General features: G+C 34.6%; 1 protein-coding gene across 1 annotated transcript in view; it reads left to right on the top strand.

Moving 5' to 3' along the window:
• LOC131855421 (inaD-like protein) overlaps nt 1-27796 on the top strand; it is a 232420-nt gene that overhangs the window by 3466 nt on the left and 201158 nt on the right. The window contains exons 2-3 of the mRNA XM_059206696.1: nt 18282-18484; nt 19599-19736. Coding sequence (XP_059062679.1) covers nt 18482-18484; nt 19599-19736 — 141 coding nt within the window. The 5' untranslated portion in view covers nt 18282-18481. The remainder of the gene's footprint in view (nt 1-18281; nt 18485-19598; nt 19737-27796) is intronic.

Below are 27796 nucleotides of genomic sequence, written 5' to 3' on the forward strand. Positions count from 1 at the left end.
AATTTTTTTCAAATCTACCGCTTATTCGGAAAGCTGTCTCATCACAAGAAGAATAACCAAGAAACTTGTGTGTTGCTCTTTTAAACAATCGTTGTATGTTCACATTTTACAAGTCGAAACGTGTGAATACAAACTACCAACCAGCACTAATTTATTTAGGCTCAAATACAAAAACACAATAAGATTAAATCAGTCGTAGTGATAAGAGCAGACCAGTCCCTACAAGCAGCACTCGTTCACGAGTGTGACGGATGAGCCAGCCATCACTGCGCTCTACCATATTTTAGGGAGCCCAACGACCCGGCCCACCACGCCGCCACATGTCTGGACATTTTAGTGAGCATGACTACTCATTCCACTCGACCACGTCACAGCTACAAACAAAGTAGTTTATATTATATATAGATAGATTTATATTATTTTGTTTAATTCCGCTACAATACAGTAAATTAAATTACACCGAAGAAATTCGAGAATTTGAAATGTACCTATATTATTTCTAGTACTTAAAATACTTGTTCACCCGCGGATGTACTTTATTGGCCCAAAATAGTATTTTCATATAGCAACACTGTATCGTCGGGTTTCAGCGGGCCAGAGACAAAATTACGACGGTTACAGTCCAATATTTGAAATCAACGATCGTATACGCATTATCATACGCAACAATTGTAAACCATTTTCAAGTAAATTAAAAATTAACCAGGAATTTCCGATTTTCATTACACAATCACGACTCTCTTCTCACAAAAAGGCGCTAACAATACTTACTTAAAATATTTTTTTCTAATACTTTACATAGTATAAAACAAAGTTTTTGCCGCTGTCTGTTCGTATGTATCTTTTAAATTACGCAACGGTTGCAGTTTTCAGCGCGCGCAACATAAGGTGCTGGACCGATTTTGACGGAACTTTTTTTTACTAACTCGCTACCCACCCCGGCTTTGCACGGGGTATACATGTATTATATATATGAAGATTCCTCTTGAATCACTCTATCTATTAAAAAACCGCTTCAAAATCGTTGCGTAGTTTTAAAGATTTAAGCATACATAGGAACGGACAGACTGCGACATCGACTTTATTTTATACTATGTAATGGTATATAGTACAAACAAATAAACAACGATACTTAAGCTATTCTCAAGGGTGGATGTCGTTCACTGCATCTAAGAGAAATAAATAACTTGTGGGTAAACAAGTTTATTTTAAGAAAAGAAAGAAAGAATAATGTTTATTCTGCGTTAATACAATATTTACTAACAAAATAAAAACACAATACATTTTCAGTTTTTCCAGCGCTGGCGGGTGCATTATTCTATTATTATACATAAAAAAATGAAAACTTCATGTTTGTTTATATAACTATGGTGGCAATCAAGCATACGGCTATATAGTTACCATAGCCTATACGGCTGAAATACGTCGATAATCACGCAAAGGTGTCACGTGCGCGTTGCCGACTCTTTAGGAACCTAAAAAAACCCTTCTTGAAAAACCCCATGCTGTACTCTCGTGGTAAAACCTCGGCAGGTAGTTCATTCCACAATTTAAGTGTACGCGAGAGGAAGCTCCTCTGAAACCGCACTGTCCGAGACCACTTAGGTTCCAGCGTGTGGGGATGAATTCCCTGTCGATGGCGAGCGGTGCGATGGTAAAAGGTAGCCGTAGGCATGATGTCGAACAATTCCACAGATGGCGCTGTGTGAATTGTCCTCAAATTATTATTATTATATCATGAAAATTATTATTGAGGGAAAAGTAGAAGGAAAGAGGGGGAGAGGAAGACCAAGGCACAGCTACATCAAACAAATTAAAGACCAAACGGGAGTCGTGTTGTATCAACATTTAAAGAGCATGATGGAAGGTCGCGAAAAGTGGCAAAAGCTCCACCGACAAGAGCGTCATCATCATCATCATCTCAGCCTGGAAGACGTCCACTGCTGGACATAGGCCTCCCTCAAAGATCTCCATGACGATCGGTCCTGCGCTGCTCGCATCCATCGCCTTCCAGCGATCTTGACCAGATCGTCGGTCCACTTTGCTGGAGGCCTTCCCACACTGCGTCTTCCGGTCCGCGGTCGCCAATCGAGGACTTTATTGCCCCAATGGCCATCTGTCCTACGAGCTATGTGCCCTGCCCATTGCAACTTGTGTCGCAATCACTCTGGTTCTTCTGCGGATCTCCTCATTTCTGATTCGATCACGCAGAGAAACTCCGAGCATAGCCCTCTCCATTGCCCTCTGAGTGATTCTGAGCTTGTTCATGAGGCCCATAGTTAGCAACCACGTCTCTGTGCTGTAAGTCATCACTGACAACACACTTTGGTCGGCAATTAAGTAAATATTAAGTAATGAATGAATGCTATTTTAATTTATGTAGAGTTGAATTGTGCTTGTTATAAATACATCGATCGATCGAATCTCCATTATTTCGAGATAAGAACAGGGTAGAATTTCCCTGGGGGTACGCTGTCAAACATAACATGCCAAGGTTGCTTGTAATTGTTTACGATGGGTTAAAGAAACTTATTTTAGATCGTTAAAACTTGAAAATATTTTCCTAGAAAAGTGAACGAGCATTTTTGTGAATGAAATAACAAACGGAAGTATGAATGAACGTAGCAGTTTACTGGATTGTATATATATTGTTGGAATAATGATATATTTTTAACTTTAATATCGAATAATAATAACTAACTGGGAATCAAAAATGCACACTGACCTTATCGCCAAACTTGCCCAATCTTCATTCTCGGGAACTTTGTGCAGAATTACCACACTGCACTGCTTTTCATGAACTAGTTATGATACACGTACAGTCTTTTCTTGCTTTGTTGTATTTTATTTGCAAATTATAACAGAAGTATTTTAATATTGAATTAATTATTTGATGCGACCTTCCGACAATGGCGGCAATGCGAACAAGTGACTCGCCTTCTTTTTTTTTAAATGCATGGCTATAGATTCCCTGTATGAGGCAAAGACCAGCGCGAACATATATATATATATATATACTAAGTATACAGCAGATATACATATATACTATGTTATATACTAGATGATACACTGTGACGATCGCCCCTTTTCCCTAATAAAATTTTTGGATAATATTTTATTCTTTTCTTCTAATTAATTGGATAATATAATAATTATTAAAATATATAGATCAGAAACGAGAACACTCAATCATTTGGCCATATAAATAATAATATGTGATCGTCTAGTATCGGAGGACCTGTTGTGTATGTGTAGTAACTATAGATTCTTTGATTGGTATATGACGGAGTAATAACTACGAGATAAATACATATCTCGATAATACAAATTATGATACAAAGTATATGTTATGATTATTCATATATTATTCATATATAATATAGAAGATGTCAAACCAAATTTACCTTGAAGAGGTCCTTGCGTGAACATTATTCCAAATTTCTTTAATAGTATTCAATATATGATATTATATAAACTCCATGAGATTATATGAATATTTATTATATGTAGTTTAAATTTATATTTTATTTATATGTAATCCATAAACTTATATATTTTATATTGGTATATTAGTATTTTTATATATTTGCATCTGTATATATATGTATTATTTTTCTGTATCTATTTGTTATAATTTTCGTTTTTCTTGTTTTCTTTCAATTAATTATTAAAGTGCACCGCCTTATTATCTCTGATCAACGCGACGGTTGACTGGTAGAGAATGCCATAAGGCATTAAGTCCGCCATGTATACATTTTTGTGTGCAAAAGAATAAATAAATAAATAAATAAATAAATAATTATACAGTAAATAATTTAAAATGAAATCATTATGGTTTTAATAATTAAGAGGGCCCCCTAAGGGGCAGAGGAGACTGGCTCCATCCACACGCCAAGCCTCAAGTGGAAGACTTACCAACTAACTTGTTCCTTCCCCCTTGATTATGGAATATGCAAAGTAGTATTGCGATATACACCATTTGAAGGTGAGATGGGATGAGTATTCTCAGCACCAAAACAAGTTTAGTTTATATTATTAAATCAACATTACAAGTGGCTTCAATCGATATAGGTATTTGAAAATACGCATTATTTAAATCAATAATACTAATAAATTTTACACCATAAAAAGAATTTAGTATATCTAACGGTTGTGGTGGGGCTTCAGAATCAGCAACCATGAATTTATTTATTTCTCGGGCGTCCAACAATATTCTTAATGATCCATCAGGTTTAATTGTAAAAGTAAGCGGACTACTGTATGACGTATTTCCTCTAGAAATAATTCCCATCTCTTCCATTTCATTCAATTTTTCTCCTACCTTTTCTCTATATGCATACGGAATTGGATAAGACCTCCTCAAAACTGGTACCTGATTAATCATTTTAATATCGTGTTCATAACAATTAGCTCTGCCTAACCTTTTTGTGAATACTTCATTATGTTTTAGTAACATCGTTTTCAAATTCCTTATTTGGTATTCATCTAAATATATTCCTGTATGTATTTTTTCCATCCAATTAGAATCTGTATATGATTTTTCTAATTACAATACATTTATACTATTATCTTTTATAAAAGGTAAAAATACTATACTACTAGAATCTCCATTTAATTTCAGTATCCTTAGGCATCGTAATATTTCGTTTCTATTTTTAACTATTTTTATGTCTGGACTATCTGAAAGCAATCAGATCAAATATTGTTCTATATGCAACACATTACAAATGTTTGACAATTTAATAACACATATGCCTATTGTATTATTAATTAAATTCACGTTGTCTCCGCCTATATGATAATACATATGTTGTAATAATATATCTATCGATCCTGAATAATTTTAAATTTATTTTTAATCAACCCCTAAACTCACGTTTACTTACTACATACATATGATAATATAATTACTAAACTCTGATTATTTAAATAAATATTAATTTGTAATAATTGTTCTCTATCGAGGACCAACTTTTAGTAATTCCGAAAAACAATGATATAATAATTAACTTGAAACAACTATTATATATATAATTAATTATTTGTTGTCAGTATTTCTATCGACCCCCGACAGGTTCTAATTTATAAACGACCCTCCAAACTATAACGTAGTAACTAGTTTACTACATTTATATATTATAAAATTATTTATTTTATCGACCCCCAAACATTTTAATATATAAACGACCCCAATCATTTAGTATTTTCAGAAAACAATAACATAGTAACTAATTTGACACATATAGTATATTTGTTGTAATTATTCTATCGCCCCCCAACATTTTAATTTAGAAGCGACCCCAAATCATTTAGTATTTTCGAAAACAATAACGTAGTAACTAATTTGACACACATAGTAGTTAATAGATTATCGTAATTTTTTTATCGATCCCCAACAGTCTTAATTTATAAATGACCCCCAAACTTTTAGTAATTTTGAAAACAATAAAATATAGTAGTAACAAGTTTAAAACATTTACTTTATATAATTAATTTGTTCAAATTATTCCATCGACCCCCAAACAGTTTTATATTTTTACCAATGGACTAATTATTTAATTTCGATCGCAACGATTTCCGTTTGTAATGACGTCATCTGTCAGCAATTCTATTGATACTGTCAACTATCATTTTACAACATAAATGCAACTTACATATTGATAAAAAATATTTCTGTCGAATATCGAATTAATAACCTTGTTGCTAAACAATTAGATTCGGAATACCTTCGTAACTACCTTGATATCTATAGAGGAGGAAGAAAAATGATTTGTAGATTAGATTGATATTAAGACAAATGATTCATATAAACTATACTTGTATATGTATATTCAGTAATATTAAATATAGTTATAATACATTTTTTTTTTTTTACTTGTTTGAACGAAATGAAGTTTGTTTGATTAATCCAATAATTTAAAATACAGCTGCTAGATGGCGCAAAACGTTGATATCTTATTTATTTATTTTATAAAAATAATAGTTTTTCTTTATAAGTAAAACCTCCTATGTTCATTTTAATATCTACATGTGTACAAAATGTCATGATGATCGGTTCAGTAATCTTTTTCGTGAAAGTTCATATTAGTGTTTCCACCATGAAGTACTGAGAGATAAGGCAGGTGAACTGTATTGAGAGAAATAAGGGAACATTTAATCATAGTACCTAAGTTCCATCTCACCGGGCACATGACAGTGAAGATCTGCAAGCGATAAGTCAATTAAACATGAACTAATTATGACTTATTACAGATTTAATTATTGAGTATAGGTAGCTGATTGGTAATACAATTGACCACTGTTATCATGAAACTTTGTTTATTATGCTTAGCGTTGATTATTTATTTATATAAGTAGCCGATCGGTAATACAATTGACCACTGTTATAGTGAAACTGTTTATTATGTTTAGAATTTATTTATTTAACATAGCCGCTAGTTAATCCGATACTTTCTAACAATGAATTCATAAACAGTATAATGTCTAACAATAAGTTCAACTGTCTACAACAATCAAAGATTATGTTGCGAAGTGCTAACTAAAAGGTACAGAATGGTACACATTATATTTTGTTTGATTATAGTTGAGAACAATAACAGACGTGATAAACAAAAGTACCTCTGTTCTTAATTTATTCGATGGCCACATAACAAGGATTCAAATTATATTACGATGCAATTAAACAATCAACAGGCACATAACTAATACTGTTCCGAAGTATTTTATATAGAACAAAGAGCACAATGACTAGTTGTATATTTATATTCAATGTTTATATTTATTTATGTTATTTTTTATTCTTCCTAGTATATGTAATTGGTTTGGCTGTTGTACCGCTGAATTTATAAATTGAAATGATTTTGTGTTGACTTACAACTTTAACAGAACGAGATTATGTAGTTTTACATCATTACCTCTTAATAATTCGGAATTATCTATTTTAATTAAAATTTAGCCATAACCCTATCCTGAAATCCTGATATCTTAGTATCCTGGTCACCTGCTATCCTAGACAACTATAATTCTGGTATCCTAGTCTCCTAGTCACGTGAAATCCTGAAATTCTGATATCCTGGTCACCTGCTATCCTAGACACCTATAATTCTGGTATCCTGGTCACGATGGTAATAATAATAAAATATAATCCTGGTTACGGCACCAATTGTGACGATCGCCCCTTTTCCCTAATAAAATTTTTGGATAATATTTTATTCTTTTCTTCTAATTAATTGGATAATATAATAATTATTAAAATATATAGATCAGAAACGAGAACACTCAATCATTTGGCCATATAAATAATAATATGTGATCGTCTAGTATCGGAGGACCTGTTGTGTATGTGTAGTAACTATAGATTCTTTGATTGGTATATGACGGAGTAATAACTACGAGATAAATACATATCTCGATAATACAAATTATGATACAAAGTATATGTTATGATTATTCATATATTATTCATATATAATTATACAGTAAATAATTTAAAATGAAATCATTATGGTTTTAATAATTAAGAGGGCCCCCTAAGGGGCAGAGGAGACTGGCTCCATCCACACGCCAAGCCTCAAGTGGAAGACTTACCAACTAACTTGTTCCTTCCCCCTTGATTATGGAATATGCAAAGTAGGATTGCGATATACACCATTTGAAGGTGAGATGGGATGAGTATTCTCAGCACCAAAACAAGTTTAGTTTATATTATTAAATCAACATTACAAGTGGCTTCACCAAGCTTGTGATGCTTCAAGTAAATAAATAAAGATATAGTTGCCAAAGGCAAATCAAACTGAATTCAGGATCACTCACGACACAGAAGCTTACTTATGGATATTGACCCCTTCAGTCCCATGAGGCGATAGAGAGACCGTCAAATAGACTGCCGACCTCGAAACTAAATCCCAGCATCACTCAGTCACGGAGCCACCTAATGGGGAACACCCCGGCCCCAGTGTGACAGTGGAGATCAGACTGAAGATACGAGTCGTAACAGAAACTAGGAGGTCACTCAAAAGCCAGAACTTACTAATGGATCCCAGTATCCTTTCAGCCCTATAATGTGACATTGGAGATCACCCGTAATTGCAGTACGATAAATACATATTAGAGTGGTATGATAGCCCGATGCCATCAACACCACAATATTGGTCAATCCAATATATAATGTTGATAATTGCTATATTACAATCATAGCATGTATAATTTATAAATTTCCTTAATACCAAGAATACTCGAGGAAATAAGGATTGTGTATTCGTTAATCAGAGCTAGGCTTGTTATGATTGTTTATATTTAAATAAGATTACTTACATAGCAAAGTAATCATTATATTAGTGAGATATTATAAGCGAGGACTATAAGTCCCAAATCTAAATAGAGATATCTGAATGATCCACATGATGAACCAACCAGAAGATAATGTTTAGTTTATAGAAGGACTGCACGTCCAAATATATATCAGTGAGATTTGATTAATCACATAGTGAAATAATCAGAAGAATATAGATAATAATGTCAAAGGTCTATGACATGGATTATTGTGATGTATGAACATCCACTAGGTATACAGTCGATGTGATACAGGACCAGAGTCCTTAGATGTAAAGGCCAAAGCCTAAGATAATTGATGAAATGATTAGGCATATAAATGGATACTCATAAATATATATAGATTGAGGACCGAAGCCCATAGAAGTGATTATATTTATGTATACATAAACATATATATATAATATGTATATATAAATTAAAGGACTAAGAGTCCTAATATGATTAAGTTGAACATATACACTAAAGTAATAAGTATTTGTTATTAAGGCCAAGGACCTTAAAATAAACTTATTTTATTGAATTGACTGGAACAAGGAAAATAATAATAAATATCTTAATTAATAAAGAACCAAAGTCCAATAAGAATTAATAGATACCGGTTTAATTAGTAATTATACTTTTATATGTATACGTTTATTAAACCCATTAATTATGATGACGATTTAGGCCCTCATACTGGCCACTGATGGTTCAGGGAGAGAACCACAAGTGGTGCCCGAGACTTGTGACACGGGTGTAGGTTTAAAGGACCCTTTTAAAATGCACTAACACTCACCTTCACTACTTCTGGTAAACTCCCAGATCTCATCTAATAAACCCCCCAATGCGTACAATTTTCACAATTACATATCTGTTGTTATATGATAACTATATATTATAATTAGGCAATTCTACTATTTACGGAAAGCAAAATAAGTCTCTATAGCTATAAAGGAGTCATATTGAACAGCATTGTTATTGCTTCAGCTGATTAATATAGATAATATTGATTACGGATTAATTCATCTATTATATACATATTTGTGCAGTGTAATAATTTGTATTATATAATAAATATGATATGTGTCCTAAATCTTTACCTACATAACACCATATGTCCAAGGTAGCAATATATCTCTATATCGATACACCACACATACAACGTACATATAGTAAAGTTCAGGGTGTGAGACCTAGATAACCGCATAGTTATCAACTAAACTGAAGTCCCTATTGGTTGTAGAAATCTCCACAGGGATCGTGGTCTAAAACCTTCATTGCGAGCTTTGACCCATCTCTCCTCAAATGATGGAACATGTGACTTCATCATAGATTCATCGATCTGAGCCTCTCTCTCCTCTTGATGAAAACTTCCACAACTAATTCAGAAATTATACTTCCTTACTAAAGCCTCCATAGAGATTTACGGATCATAATATATCATCAAAAACTCTTGGAAAATGTCACTTCAATAGTTCAATCATCGATACAAATATTTTCCTCCTTCTAGTGAAGCCTTCAGTAACCACGAACTCCCCCATGCGACACCTTTTGTAGAATGTATATAATTGTAGTATGGGTATGTACTAAATCCCAACCAGGCAGTATCCCTCTATTTGAAATAGCAACCTTGCATTACTATCACAAACAAAGAACACTACTAAGCTAGTTATTCAGTGTGAGTAATAAAATATTTGAAATAAATAATTAATAGATGAATTTAGTAAGGGAAATATTTACCGTTGGCAAGTAATTGAATTATTAATAGCTACACAAGTGCAACAAAGTTCTATTATAACTCCATTAGATTACTTTTATTTATTTAAAGTAAATTTGCTATTATCTGAATTCTTATTGTAAATATTAAATTACCTATAAACGTTGAAGATTTCAACATGAGGAAATTCCTTAACATCTAACAAGAAAGTACCAAACGCTGTATAACGTATATGCCTAAGAAATAAATAAAAAAATATAAACCGATACACGAGTTTCTAGAGACTATAACGTACGTAAAGATTCAATTATTCTAATATATATTTTACCCATTGTATGATGTACAATTATATATGATTTAAGCACATAGTAAAACACACAATTTATAGAAAAGGAAATAAACACATGTAGAACCTAAAGAAAATAATTTTATAATACTAACATGCACAAAATAAAACAATAATATAAAAATAATAAAATCACACAAATTATAAAAAAGTAAATAAACATATGTAATACCTAGAGAAAATGATTTTATAATACTAACATGCACACAATAACTCAATAATAGAAAATAACAAAATTATACACATGTATGTCTGCATAATAATTTACATGCGCTACGCATGTAACTCGAACCCGCGACTTCAGGAATCAGCGTACATTAAGCCACCAAACCATAGAGGCTCTCAATCTTATTATAACTTTAATATCTAACATTTAAACAAGGCTTAGATTATGGCCATAAGTCGACTTAACATACATCTAACCGAGTTTAATAATCCTACTATTTGCAATTATAAATTTAGCTGGATGAACACATCCTAAATATTATCTTCTCAATAAATTTCAGACTGCCTCATTTAAAGTAAAAGAATTAAATCACTTACCGAGATGTTCGACAGGGACCACTAATAAAATAATTAATTAAACACTTGCTCACCTCACGGTCACTCCCGACTAATCCCTTCTAACACCCATATTGGCTATTTATAGACATTTTTGTTTACCAATGTGTATGTGTTAATAATGATATACATTAGTGTGCGTAAATCAAAGCTATCGTTTCGAACTGATGAATTCAATAAGATTTTGAATTTGAATGAAATAAGATTGAAACATTTTTATTTAATTTTTGTATTGTTTTTACGTAAAATTATTTAATATATCTTATTTATTAAACCATATGATATTTCTATTTATAATTATTTTATTTTTTAAATAATCTAGTTTATAGAAATTAAATCAATGTTTAGTTAGTGAATTAAAGTCCTAAAATGAATTGTTTTTAAAATCTAATACAATTTTTGAACTAAATATTTGTAATATACTTATGGGTATAGGTGAACCGTCACAACACGTTGCCGTAGTCTGAATAAATTTCTGCTCTCAATTTTACCCGGTTCCTCTTTATTTCTAGAATTGAAGATAGATTTTTCCTTCAGATCCCGTCAGTGTTTTAATCACAATGGTAATAAACAGACAGACTATCCCAATTATAATATTAGAATGAGTTGACTCATTTCTTCATGGCGAATGAGCGGTAGATTAAAAAAAAATGTGATGACTATTCAAAAATGCTTCAATGTAAGTTTATTTGAATAAATGATTTTCTATTCTATTCTATTCTATTTTAGTCTTACATTTTGATAATTGTGCGTGTAGAGCTCTATTAGAATGGTCTCGGTGGTGTAGCTGTTTAGCATACGCTTATTTCCAATGGTCCCAGGTTCGATTCCTCGGTGTAAACCTTTGTATTCATAAATATGATTGTTTGTATTGGTCTAGGATTCTAGCTTTTTTCTATGTTAATATACATTAACTGCTGGAAATATTGCTGGGCGACAACTGAGCGAGAGGGCTGAATGTAAAAACACGCTGCCACTCGCGCTGCCAGTCCTTTGACTCGCGCACGAAAAACCGACAATCGAGGGAGCGCCGGGCAGCGCGAGCGGCAGCGCCAATGACATGGGAAGTGTTTCCACTCGTGTTTACACTCTAGCGCTGCTCACTTCCCTGCCCACTCGGGCTGAGTGTAAATCGGGCATAACATGACAGCATTAGTGATTATTATTATTATTATTATTACTATTTATATTACAATAGTTATCCAAAAAGTTTTAGTAGAAATTTTTACTCTTAAAACCTCGAGGTCTCCTGCCTGAATCATGGAGCCGAATTAGCATTCTACCATCATTTTACCACGACCCTGGTAGCTTGTAGAATTACAGGCTATAATCTGGTAAATGGTTTGCGTCCTGCAGAATCCACGTTGTGTCTAGCCAGCTCTTAATTAAGAACTATTAAAAAGTTATTAAACTTAATAAATGAATTACGACCCTTTGTTCATACCATTTATTAAAAACTTACAGCATTTATAAATTAATTACGAATTTTATGACCCTTGTTATGAGGAAGCAAACTTGGCCGGCACCACAATATTTTGTACTAGAATATTCCAGAATATTCACTAAGAGTTCTCGTCTCGTCAGTTCCTTTAAAAGCCGAACGGCCCGTACTGACAATGCCATATAATTAGCGCATTGGTTTCTACAGCCTTGTAAATAAATGCGCTTTCATACGGGTTAACCCGATAATGTGAGTCCAGGCTAAATATATATATAATATATAAATGACCCTGGACAATTAACACGGCGCCATCTAGTCCCACGGTAAGCAGAGCTTGTGTTATGGGTACCAGACAACTCACATAAATACTTAAGATTTTTTTTGTAAATTACGTATGATGCATTGAAAACACTCAGACCGATACAAACAATCGTACTCATGAATACAAATGTTTGCACCGTGCGAGGAATCGAACCCGCGACCATCGGAAGTGGGGCGCCACTTGCTAAACCGCTTGACCACCTAGACTGTCAAATAGAAAACTTTTATTTCCGTTAAAGGGCATACATACAAGGACACAGTACAGTAATATAAAAAAACTAGCTTTTGTCCGCGGCTTCGCTTGCGTTAATTTATCCCCTTAGGGGTGGAATTTATCAAAATCCTTTCTTAGGGGATGCCTACGTCAAGAAGTTCACTGTTTTATATTCTCATAGCACGTCTCTGAACCGAGTCAAAAGGACCGAGCTGGTATCCAGGTGCTCCTGCCCAATGATGAGAGCAGTACTCCATGTGCGGCCGAACTTGAGACTTATATAAGAGGAGTCTTTGGTCTGCAGTGAAGTACCGCCTCGCTCTATTAAGCTAACCGAGTTTTTTTGACGCCAGCTTGACCTTTTCTTCGAGGTGACTACGGAACTCAACTATGCTAGAGATGTCGATAGAATCCCAATACTCTTAGAGATGGTAATAGACGTGTTCTGGAATTGCAGAGCCACAGCAAAAGGGGTTTCTTTGTACCTTTTAAGGTTCATCATCAGCCCACTGCAGTCCACTGCTGGACATAAGCCTCTCCCAAGGCACGCCACTGGGCACGATCTTCAGCCCTTCTCATCCAGTTACTACCCGCAACCCTACGTAAGTCGTCGCTCCACCTAGCTGCGGGGCGTCCTACACTACGTTTGCCAATTCGCGGTCTCCACTCTAGAACACACCTACTCCAGCGAGCATCGGTTCTGCGACAGATATGACCAGCCCACTGCCACTTCAACTTACATATGCGAAGAGCTATGTCGGTGACCTTAGTTCTCTGGCGAATCACTTCGTTTCGGATTTTATCCCTCAGAGAAACTCCAAGCATAGCTCTTTCCATAGCTCGTTGAGCGACTTTGAGTTGGTGGACCAGTCGTATCGTCAGTGTCCACGTTTCGGCACCGTAAGTCATAACGGGTAGGACGCACTGGTTATAAACCTTGGTCTTAAGGCTTTGTGGTAGCGACGACGAGAAGACTTGACGAAGTTTCCCAAATGCCGCCCAGCCTAGCTGTATTCGTCTCTTGGCCTCCCTCTCAAAGTTGTTTTTACCTAGTTGGAGCGTTTGCCCTAGATAAATATACTCCTGAACAACTTCGAGAGATACTCCATTAATGGCGACCGGTTCCGGACGAATGCGATCATTGAACATGATCTTGGTTTTGTCCAAATTCATCCGAAGACCGATGCGTTGAGACGATTCAGCCAGGCCGTTCAGCATCTGTTGTAAATCCTGCAGCGATTCAGCCATGATGACAATGTCGTCAGCAAATCGTAAGTGAGAGATGTTCTCGCCGTTGACATTAATGCCGTAATTTTTCCAATCCAGCATTCTAAACATATCCTCCAACGCAGTTGTAAATAATTTAGGGGATATAACATCCCCTTGTCTTACACCACGCTTTAGGTGGATATGCTTAAGGTTAATTCACTAAAACCTATTTCATGGTAATCAAAATTTTTCTAAAATAATGCAGTATTTTCAAAAACATGATTTTTAGATTATAATAGTTTCGATAATAAATATACAGAGTTGTGTAGTAGATATATTTATAATAATGGAATATTAACATGATATTATGTAATGATTAGTAATTAATGGTTTAATTACAAATAGAAGTAATGCTATTGATATCGACCGAGTTAGTTTCATAATTTTTATTAAAATAGTGAAGGTACAAAACTGATCTGTAAACGATATTTAGAGATAATTATTCATTCTTGTCTTGGCCACAGTTCTGTTAAGACGTGCCAATAAAGTATTACGAATATAAAATACGTTTTCATTTCTGGTAACAGCCAAAAAAAGCTAATTTAGCTATTATGATATTAAGGCTTATCCATGTAAAAAGTTTATCTTATATATAAAATTCTCGTGTCACAGTTTTCGTTTCCATACTCCTCCGAAACGGCTTGACCGATTCTCATGAAATTTTGTGAGCGTATTGAGTAGGTCTGAGAATCGGCCAACATCTATTTTTAATCCCCCTAAATGTTAAGGGTAGTCCACCCCTAAATTTTTTTTTATTTTAAGGCAAAACAACGTTTGCCGGGACAGCTAATCTTATATATATAAAATTCTCGTGTCACAGTTTTCGTTCCCATACTCCTCCGAAATGGATTGACCGATACTCATGAAATTTTGTGAGTGTATTGAGTAGGTCTGAGAATCGGCCAACATCTATTTTTCATCCCTCTAAATGTTAGGGGTAGTCCACCCATAATTTTTTTTATTTTAAGGCAAAACAACGTTTGCCGGGACAGCTAATCTTATATATATATAAAATTCTCGTATCAGTTTTCGTTCCCATACTCCTCCGAAACGGCTTGACCGATTCTCATGAAATTTTGTGAGCGTATTTAGTAGGTCTGAGAATCGGCCAACATCTATTTTTTCATCCCTCTAAATGTTAGGGGTAGTCCACACCTAAATTTTTTTTTATTTTAAGCCAAAACAACGTTTGCCGGGACAGCTAGTTTATTATAAATATTTACATTTTAACAAAACAAGATTGTAATCCTTATCGAAATAAGTACGTTATTTATTGTAGGTATTATTTTTTAACAAAATTGTCGTTTACATCATTTCAACGAATACTTTAGAAGAACAAATGAAGAACCTCAAATATTTGCCTCGTGCGAAGCCGGGGCAGATTGCTAGTAGAAGTATCTTCTATATTAACTAAATATAATCTTATACTTGTCGATTTGTATGAACATGTAACGACATGTCTAAACCGCCAATTCATGAACCGACATTGGAAGGGGTCCAAAAGATATGAACTCAAGGGCGTCCTCCCCCTCCTAAATCACATGAACCCGTGACCCGCGATGGTAAACTTTGCCAGCGCTTGCTGAAACTAATTCACTTATTGTTCCCAGTTTTATGACTGGTTTGAAACCTAGTTTTCCGCTCGATAACATATTTATGATAAGGAACCTTTCACAATGAGGACCATAGACAGAGAAATAGAAATAATCTTTATACAAATAAACTTAATATAAGCACTTTTGAATAGTCAAGTTTTTTTTATTCTACCGCTTATTCGGAATGCAGATTCATCACAAGAAGAATAAGAAAGAAACTTGTGTGTTGCTCTTTTAAATAAATATTGATTTACTTATATTTAATTAACAACAAGGATTAGGCATGCGACAATCAACATAGAAACCGCCACGCACTTAATCTCTGTTCAATCAGATAACATTGTCATAACAGAGTTACTGATCATTCATTCATTTATAATATATATATATATATATATTGACGACCTCGGTGGTCTAGTGGTCTAGCACACCGCTTTACGACCGATGGTCGCGGGTTTGATTCCTCGCACGGCACAAACATTTGTATTCATGAGTATGATTGTTTGTATCGGTCTGGGTGTTTTCTATGTATAATATGTATGTATTTACAAAAACAAAAATATCTATGTTTTTGTATCAGTTATCTAGTACCCATAACACAAGCTTTAGCTAGCTTAACTTGGGTCTAGATGGCGCTGTGTGAATTGTCCTGAGGTTATTATTATTATTATTATAATTTAAGAGCTGTGCTCTTGTCGGTGGAGCTCCCGCCACCTTCCATGATCTTCTATCAGTCTTTTTAGCTGTTGATACGACAGACTCGACTTTTTCTTTAATTTGCTTGATATACCCGTGTCTCGGCCTTCCTCTTTTTCTCATTACATTACAGTTCAGTTACAGATTACAGTTCATTCTTTAATAATGCTCTGATCACTACGACTGGCTCACTCTTATCAGGGATGTTATGGATAGGAAATTTCGGATACGAATAGGTTTCGGATATAGAAATGATTATTATACCGGATACGGATACGGATGCGGATATGAAATTTCGGATGATCCGTTAGTTTCGGATAATTTTTTTAAGGAATTTCAAAAATACAAATAGCTAATAAAATGTTTTATTTATATGTCAACATTTGGTAGGAATTACAATCAGTCTCAATTAGGCTTCGCCTCTATCCGGTTTTGTCTGAAACTTTTATTTCGTATTCGGTTACGAAAATTTTTTTATATCGGATAGTTTCGATTTCTCCCCAACATCCCTGACTCATATATAGTTCTCAACCACTTGCTTATATATTTACTATTTTCTCTACTAGATTATTTAATTGAATTAGTGCTTGTTGGTAGTATGTATTCACACATTTAAAATTAAAAATGTAAAGTAAAACTCAAACGGTGAAACATGTACCTAACACTGTCGGGAAAGCATATAAAAATGTATGGGACATATCCTTATATTAGTGTAATGGGCATATTTTATGGATATTTTCCCAACGTGTCCACTGAAAGTTCTGGAATTGTCATGAGATCGTTTGATGGATTCTAATAATCTAGTCCATAAAAGTTATATACTTAAAACAAAGTTACGTTCAAGTCGTGTAATTTTATGTCGCAGTGTTTGTAAGAATACTCCTCCGAAACGGTTTGACCTATTCTTGGTGTGTATATTCAACTAGCTTTTGCCCGTGGCTTCGCTCGCGTTAATTTATCTTATTAGCCGTGGAATTTATCAAAATCCTTTCTTAGGGGATGCCTACGTCATAGTAGCTTTATGTATGCAAAGTCTCATCCCGATCGGTTTAAAATTGACAAAGTTTCATCCCCAATTTTATGCCTTTGGGGGTAGAATTAATCAAAATCCTTTCTTAGCAGATGCCTACGTCATAACATCTACTTGCATGCCATTTCAGACCGATCCGTCCAGTGGTTTGGGCTGTGCGTTGATAGATCACTACCTATGAGTTATATATATTTAGATAGATCTGAAAATTATTATCTGAACTATTATTTATACGTCTATAGCGACTAGGATGGTTCAACAAAAGGTTTTTATGAATCTGCATTACATAGTACATATAACCCTAAATTTATATTCTTCTAACATTAAATTATTTAATAGTGATATTAGTAATTTTATTTTTTACTCTCGCCACTCATATTCTTGTTGTTTAATACATAAACATCATACAAAACGGATTGTAATATGTATATATATATATTAATACATACTTTTGTCGTGGCATAATGCTGAGATGGGCCCCTTTCACACATCAGTACACAGTGACTCGGTGACGATGCTCCGCAGTGGTGGATGATGGGAAATGCATTTTACTTTATTATTATTATTATTTATTTGTTTGTTTGTTACTCTGTTGTTATTTTTTTTCAGTATATATAATGATTTCATTTCTAGTTTAATGCATTGTTTTTAGGTACTTACGTTTATATTATATAATAATTTATAGGCAGCTATCAGCTAAATGTTTTTTTATTATAGTCTAATTTCGACCATTAGCCGATCACTAGTTTCAATAAACATTTATTAATTTTTGTTTTAGTGTGTGCACGTCGCAGTATCTCTATCAAGAAAGCGAGCATTACACAAGAAAATGTTTGTGAAAGCGCCATCTACCGATGCTGAAGCGGAACTGCACTTGTGTTACCGAGGGAGGTGTTAGTTACCAACATGGCGGAAAAAGTCAGCTGATTGGAGAGTCGCGCGCGCAGGCCTCAGAGCAAGCGGCGGATCAAGCGCATCATGGTAAATATCGGGGATCTTAGGGAGGTCCGTAACCGTATCGGATATCCGATATAAATAAGTATTCGTAACCGTAACCGAATCCGAAATAAAAGTGTCGGATAATATCGGATAGGGACGGAGCCTAATTGAGACACTTATTTAACCATTCTATTAGCTATTTGTATTTAATTTTGAAAATCCTTAAAAAATACTATCCGTAACCGAAATTATCCGAAACTAACGGATAATACGAATAAATTTCATATCCGCATCCGTATCCGGTATAATAATCATTCCTATATCCGATACATATCCGTATCCGACATATTACATCCATAACATCCCTGGTAAATATGTACTTGGTAAACATATATAAAAACAAATAAGCTAATTCAAAAATCATTAACTCATCTAGGACATTTTAGCCGCTTATGAACGTAAAATTTTTTATATTATAATTTTTTCCTTACCGTCCAGTTCAGTATATAGATCCAATGATTACCTCATCAGTGGTATCAGTCACATGAATAGCATCACGGATATCACGTCATCATTGTTAAGTAATGTTAAAAGTATCCGAATTAATCTTCGCAATCATTTTTTTTATTTCTTTAATGCTGTTGAGTACCACTGGCCATTACAGCTTCACCGGACGATAGGAGACGAGTGCAGATGGCACTCCAAACCGGTAGGAAGACTTATGGAGCGGCTGAAGGCCAACTCCCGTGTATTGGATACTTTAGTCTGAGGGCACCGCTAGGGGTACCTAGGGGTACCGGGTATTTCGATGTCCGTTTGAATTGGACGGGGGATCGATCGGGGGCGCTATTGTGGAGCGTCCGGGCGCGCGTAGACTTTCAGCTGATTGCGCAGTATTATGTGCTTAAGGTCGTTGTATTCACCGGCGAGGACGGTGTCGTGTGTGAGAAAATGAGACAATAGAAAAAATAATAATAATTAACGGCAATTCTGAACATTAAAAGAAGCTATACGCAAATTTATTTTTCGTTGTTTGTGAGGCTGCATTCCAAATGAGTGGCAGAATAAAAAAAACCTGGCTATTCAAAAGTGCTTATATTGTGTTTATTTGAACAAAGATTATTTTTATTTCTATCTGTACTATATTTCACTTCAGCAGGTGTTCGGTGAGTGGGCTCAGGTGGAAGTCGTGGAGCTGGTGAACGATGGCTCCGGACTTGCCTTCGGGATCGTGGGCGGCCGCTCCTCAGGGGTGGTCGTCAAGAGCGTGCTGCCGGGCGGAGTCGCCGACAGGGTGAGTGCAATACCTTCATTATACAATAATTGACGACCTCGGTGGTATAGCGGTTAGCACACCGCTTTACGACCGAATCGCGGGTTCGATTCCTCGCACAGCACAAACATTTGTATTCATGAGTATGATTGTTTCTATCGGTCTGGGTGTTTTCTATGTATAATATGTATGTATTTACAAAAAAAAAATATCTATGTATATGTATCAGTTATCTAGTACCCATAACACAAGCTTTAGCTAGCTTAACTATCTGTAGCTTAACATGAGATGGCCCTGTGTGAATTGTCCTAAAAAAAAATACACTAATAATCTTACTATATTACTAATATTATAAATAACTAATAATTAAAAGGAAGAGAAAAGTAACTAAGGACACCAATAGGGTTGACTGCTAGCTGACTCTAGTAGTCTCGGCTCTACACGTACGACGGCCCAGATAATAGGGTGATTGCAAAAAAATAGCGATCTACTGTATGAAGAGTCGTGACTCATTAAGAGAGAAATTCAAAGAGGCAAATATTCTCACCGTTGCTTCTCAATTTATATATTCAAATATCCTATATGTCATAAAAATCTTGACTTATTTCCAAAACACAGCAATATTCATAATATTAATACTAGATTTAAAGATAAACTTGCTGTCCCCAAGTATCGTTTAGAAAAAGTCAATAGGTCTTTTATGGGAATAGGTACAAAATTTTACAATAAGATACCAAAGGATATATTGGAGTTACCCTTAAATAAATTCAAAACATCTGTTAAATCATATTTACTGTGCTCAGTAAATATGATTTAACAGATGTTTTGCAAGGCCTATTACTCACTAAACGATTACTTGAATGACGAGCGTGCATGGCAATAGTTTTCATGTTCGGGATTTTCATTTAATGTTAGACATAGACACCTATATAAATACCTATGCATTGTAAATAAACTGGATTTAAAAAAAAAGTAATTCAATTGAGTTTCTTGCCAGTTCTTCTCAATAGAATAGAATAGAATAGAAAATCATTTATTCAAATAAACTCAATTTAAGCACTTTTGAATAGTCAAATTTTTTTTAAATCTACCGCTTATTCGGAAAGCTGTCTCATCACAAGAAGAATAAGCAAGAAACTTGTGTGTTGCTCGTTTAAACAATCCTTGTAAGTTCACATTTTACAAGTCGAAACGTGTGAATTAGAGTTCATTCCCGGGAATTCTCGGTTCGAGAATTCCCGGGAAATTCATGGGTTTTGTTCCCGGGAAATCAAGCTCGAGAAAAGTCGAGAACTCGAGAAATCATGTACCTAAATAGATATTAAATTGCCCTTTGTTTTGTTGCGTGGCGGCGCAATAATTTAAGATATTAACGTTTTTGTTTTCTTTCATGTTATTTTTTTATTTTGTAGAAACTATTTTTGTTTACATTGTTTTTTTTTTATCTAAATAAGCAGACAAAAATGGTGCTATCATTATAAATATTAGTCTGAATAATTAGGTCCTAAAAAATTGAAATTGGCGTTTTGTAAGGGAATAAAAGTAAAGTATTTTTTTTTTCAAAATATATCAAAGTAAATAATATATAAAATATATTTATTTAATCAAAGTATGTACCATTTCTATTTATGCACTTTTGCCTTTTGTTTTTGCACTTTGGACTGTCCCATCGGAGTGTAATTTTTTCCCTTGCAAGAAGTTATCCAAATTTCGAAAAAAAAATGGTAATCTGTTGATGCAAGGTCCGGGAAGTACGGTGGTTGTCTTAGACATTCCAATTGAAGCTCTTTTAATTTGGTAACTGTCTGTTGTGCAATATGTGGTTAAGCGTTCTTGGCGATTGACCAGCCTCGGTTGTTTAGCAGCTAGCTTTTCCATCATGGTTTCTCAATTGCTGACAATACACATTTGCCGTAATCGTCTGGCCAGATTTAAGAAAGCCGAAGTGAACAACACCGGAAATAGTCCAACAAACGTTGACAAGTAACATTTTTTGAGCCATATTTCGCTTGGGGCAGGATTTGGTTGGTTCGTCGAAATTTCCAGAACGAAAACGTTGGAACCAAAAATGCACGTGTTTTCTTTCGCGAGACCACTGCCATACACATCATTAATACTTCGAGCCGTTTAGCACCGTGTAGCACTGGTGCCACGGCGGAACTCGTACTCGTAAATAACGCGATATTTTAAGTTTTTTCATTTTGTATGCTGTGAGTGACCCAAAGTGATTAGCTGTATAAATTTGGAAATGGAATTCCTAACCAAAGAGGAGATATTTGAGATCAAAGCGACCAGTACGACAAAACGCCAATTTCATATGTAAGGATCTAATATTATTACTCTATTTAAAAAAAAAAATATTCATACGTAATATTAATGTTTTTAAATATACTCAATAAAAGTTTAATTTGATACTTTTATTTGAGAGGAAAACCACTGAATTTTTTGACGTTATTGGAACCAAATAATATGAGAAAACGTACATAAATGTAAATTTCTCGACAACCCGAGAAGACCCGAGAAATTGACCTCGAGAATTCTCGAGACCCGAGAAATTGAAAAGCTCGAGAAATCATGAACCCTAGTGTGAATACAAACTACCAACCAGCACTAATTTATTTAGGCTCAAATATAAAAACACAATAAGATTAAATCAGTCGTAGTGATAAGAGCAGACCAGTCCCTACAAGCGGCACTCGTTCACGAGTATGACGGATGAGCCAGCCATCACTGCGCTCGACCATATTTTAGAGAGCCCAATGACCGGGCCCACCACACCGCCACATGTCTGGACATTTTAGTGAGCATGACTACTCATTCCACTCTACCACGTCACAGCTACAAAAACTACTATATGGTAGTTACAGTATTCGCACTTTACATTAGGATGCATGCGGCAATCAATACAAAAGCCGGTATTCAATATAACTAGCTAACTCTATTGGATCTATATACCGAACTGGACGGTAGCGAAAAAAAATTATAATGTAAAAACTTGACCTTCATAAGCGGCTAAAATGTCCTACATGAATAAATGATTTTTGAATTTGAATTGTCCAACTTACATTACATTACGTGACATTATAGTCTGCGTTTATTTCGAGTGTGTGTCAAAGTGGAAATGTAAATTTTAATTTAATTACACACAGCGGTGTCCTATTAACGTATGATGGGTGTCATGGTGCAGATGACAGAATTAATTATACTGCCCTATTTACAATATACTGAAGCCAATCGATTGTCAGCTGTCGCTGTAGGAGTTCAAATTCAAATTCAAAAATCATTTATTCATGTAGGACATTTTAGCCGCTTATGAACGCCATTTTTTTTATCATTAATATAATATTAATAATATAATCATCTCAGGACATTATTTAAATTATTAACCGGGTCTTAACACGAATAATTTTATGGCAAATAAAGGTATTTACCTCTCTTGACGTTTCGACTAGGTTGCACTAGCCGTGGTCACCAGCTGACTGGAGTAACAGCTGTCAATGTAGATAGGTGACAGCAGTTTCTTCATCTACCGTCACTAGATTGTTTAACGAAAGTTCGCGACACACAGCACTCACCGTGAGTGCTGTGTGTCGCAACCTAGTCGAAACGTCGAGAGAGGTAAATACCTTTATTTGCCATAAAATTATTCGTGTTGAGACCCGGTTAATAATTTAAATAATGTATATTAAACACGAAAGTTTAAAATTAACCATCTCAGGACAATTCACACAGCGCCATCTAGACCCAAGTTAAGCTAGCTAAAGCTTGTGTTATGGGTACTAGATAACTGATACATATACATAGATATTTTGTTATTATAAATACACACATATTATACATAGAAAACATCCAGTCCCATACAAACAATCATACTCAAAAATACGAATGTTTGCAACGTGCGAGGAATCGAACCCACATCGATCATCGGAAGTGATCTGCTAAACCGCTAGACCAGCGAGGCCGTCTATACCGTATTATTAAATAAAAATAACGCAACACTTCATTATTTATTTTTTATTTGTTATTAGTGTTTCCATTAACAGAGAGTTAGAGTAAGAAGTAATTTATAGCTGCATAAAAAATTACGCGCGAACGCGATATCTCATCATTTATTCATGTAGGTCATTATAGCCGCTTATGAACATCAAATTTTTTATATTATAATTTCCTTCCTACCATCCAGTTCACCATATAGATCCAATTGAGAAGAACTGGCAAGAAACTCAATAGATTTTTTTTAACTGCCAGTTTATTTCCAATGTATATTTATGTAGGTCTCATATGTTATTGCAGGCTGGTACACCATTCCATTATCATCCATTAAAAAAACCGAGTACCATTCTTCTGTTCTTGCTTCATTCGAATTAATGTCTTACATAATTTGATTATCTTTCAGATTTAGTAACCTGTAAAAAAATAGATTAATATGAAGGTATCACAAATACGTTAACTATAAAATGTTATAGCACTTGAGATAGATAAGATGGCGGAAATCCGGATAGATGTAGATCGGAAATTGCGGTTGTGATCCAGTTATATACGTTAGTAATTTGCCTGGATAAGTTCTAATTAGAAGTTAACTTAGGTATAATTTTTGCAATCTTAATCTATACATATCATCTCAGCCCGGAAGACGTCCACTGTCCACTGCTGAACAAAGGGCAGAAATGATGAATCTATACATATAAATAAAATTGGAGTGTCTGTTTGTAATATTGAAATAACCGTTTTTTACTACATGCATATGAATGTAAATACAGTACATACACCAAAATGTCATTTTTTTCAATTTTTGTAAATTCATATCATCCATCCATCCATACTTTTTTTTTTTTTTTCGGACTTCTCTAATGCTCTTGGCCGTAGCTCACCGGACGTTATGGGGCGAGTGCAGATAGCACTCCAAACCCGCGGAAGGACTTATGGAGCGGCTGAAGGCCAACTCCTGCCCGACGGATACGACTTTAGTCTGAGGGCACCACTAGGGGCTCGAACCTCGGCTCAGGCCGTCGTTATTTTGATCGGGGGATTGATCGGAGGGGATCGGTGTGGAGGGTGTGTTGAATGCACGATATTGTGTGTTTGAGGTCGTCGTCTTCGCCGGCGAGGACGGTGTCGTGTGTGTGTGTAAAAGTGTGGTCGGGGTGGAACGGGTGGGCCCGTGGGGAGGTTACCTGCCGTTATGGGGTCGTCGGGGTCAATAAGAACGTGCCTCGGGCGACGTTGTCGCGTATGTCGGATATTACACCTCGGTGCGTAGTCGACCGCACTGACTATAAGCGGATTAGGGCATCCATACTCACAAACTTTCGCGTTTATATTACTAGTTGACCCGCGCAATTTCGTCTGCGTTTCATTGCCCCACCCAATATTTTTCATTGCAACTCTGCTCCTATTGGTCGTAGCTTAATGTTATATAGCTTAAGTCCTTCCTCGATGGAAGGACTATCCAACACAAAAATAATTTTCAACCACCATAACCAGCAGTTCCTAAGATTAGCGCGTTCAAACAAACAAACTCTTCAGCTTTATACTATTAATTATAGACTAGCTGTACACGCGACTTTGTCCGCGTGGAATTTAACTTTGTTTTTCTAAAATAAAAGTAGCCTAAGTTAGTCCTTATTACATCAGCGACCTGCCAAAAAAAGTCCTGTCAAAATCGATCCAACCATTTCTGAGATTAGCCGGAACAACCAGACAGACAGACAAAATTTTTAATAAATAGTATTTTTCTATATGTACCGTATTTACATATATTCATATGCATGTAGTAAAAAACGGTTATTTTAGTATTTCAAACAGACACTCCAATTTTATTTATATGTATAGATAAATGTACAGATAATATAATCTGTACTTGATACAAAATCTTTCCATCTACTATTCACATTCAAATACTTTTAATTTATTTTGTACAAAGAAAATTTTAATAAAAATTCCACGACGTCTACGAAAGGGTAATTCTGATATAAAAATGGTAATGAATAATTTACATAATATCTTGAAGAGTGGCAGCCCTAGTCTAGAGACAGGGGAATGAGTGTATGTAACGATAGCAGAGTAACATTATACTAGAGAAGAAATTTGTGAAAATTCGTCTGAATACAGCGATAGCACAGAGTAAGATTTGGACCTAAGAAGAATTGACATAAAACTCAGCTCTTATTCTTGTTAAATGACCTTGTGTAAGGTTACAAAAATAGAGATTTATTTACCGTCAGTTCAAGAAGAACTGACATAAAACTCATCTCTTATTCTTGTTAAATGAGCTTGTTTAAGGTTACAAAAATACACATTTATTTACCGTCAGTTCAAGAAGAACTGACATAAAACTCATCTCTTATTCTTGTTAAATGAGCTTGTATAAGGTTACAAAAATACACATTTATTTACCGTCAGTTCAAGAAGAACTGACATAAAACTCATCTCTTATTCTTGTTAAATGAGCTTGTATAAGGTTACAAAATATACATTTATTACCGTCAGTTCGGACTAATTTCGAGCTAAGAAGAACTGACATAAAACTCAGCTCTTATTCTTGTTAAATAAGCTTGTATAAGGTTACAAAATACACATTTATTTACCGTCAGTTCGGACTGATTTCGAAGTTAGAAGAACTGACATAAAACTGAGCTCTTATTCTTGTTAAATGAGCTTGTATAAGGATACAAAATACACATTTATTTACCGTCAGTTCGGACTGATTTCGAAGTAAGAAGAACTGACATAAAACTCAGCTCTTATTCTTGTTAAATGAGCTTGTATAAGGTTACAAAATACACATTTATTTACCGTCAGTTCGTACTAATTTCGTACTAATAAGAACTGACATAAAACTTAGCTTTTATTCTTGTTAAATGAGCTTGTATAAGGTTACAAAATATACATTTATTACCGTCAGTTCGGACTGATTTCGAGCTAATAAGAACTGACAAAAAACTCAGCTCTTATTCTTGTTAAATGAGCTTGTATAAGGTTACAAAAATACATATTGATTTACCGTCAGTTCGGACTGATTTCGACCTAAGAAGAACTGACATAAAACTCAGCTCTTATTCTTGTTAAATGAGCTTGTATAAGGTTACAAAATACACATTTATTACCGTCAGTTCGGACTGATTTCGTACTAATAAGAACTGACATAAAACTCAGCTCTTATTCTTGTTAAACGAGCTTGTGTAAGGTTACAAAAACATATTTATTTACTGTCAGTTTGGACTGATTTCGATCTAAGAAGAACTGACATAAAACTCAGCTTTTATTCTTTTTAAATGAGCTTGTACATGATTACAAAATTATAGATTTTTTTAAATTCAATTATGGAGAATATAGTGACCACCAGCATATGCTGTTACATTTTTGTCAATAATACATAATTTATCCAATTGTCGTAACCCGAATAGTCAAGCTTTTTTTTATTTATTTTTCGGACTACTCTAATGCTATTGGCAGTTGTTGGTCAGCTTCACCGGACGACCAGATCAGCTTATATGGCATTTCAGTTATATAAATCTTGATAAGTGGCAACCCTGTTGTAGAGACAGGGGAATGAGCGCTTGCAACTATATTGCAGTGTAAGATTTTTTTGACTGACGTGACACTACTCTTTTTTTTATATACTACGTAGATCGCAAACAAGCATACGGCCCATCTGATGGTAAACGATTACCGTAGTCTATGAACGCCTGAAACACCAGGGTTGTCACATGTGCGTTGCCGACCCTAAAGAAACCTTAAACCACTTTCTTATCGTTATTTAATGCGTATTCGTCTCCTTTGTTTTATATACTTTGTAGTATTTTATTGTTGTAAAGTAGGAGTTTACTGTACACAATAAAATATACAACTGGCGTTAGTAAATGACTGAGTTTTATCTGGTTTTATTTGCTTACCTTCAGTGAGTGACTTTTGGATTAGTACTATTTTGTTTACAAGAATAACAAAAGAGTTTCTTGCTAGTTATTTCATCAATTAAGCAGTAAAAGAATTGAATAGAAAATCATTTATTCAAATAAACTTAATTTAAACACTTTTGAATAGTCATAACATTTTCTTTTTATCTACCGCTCGTTCGGAAA

Source organism: Achroia grisella, unplaced genomic scaffold (assembly GCF_030625045.1).
Source record: "Achroia grisella isolate CSIRO2021 unplaced genomic scaffold, CSIRO_AGI_Agris_v1 utg1419, whole genome shotgun sequence".
NCBI lineage: Eukaryota > Metazoa > Arthropoda > Insecta > Lepidoptera > Pyralidae > Achroia > Achroia grisella.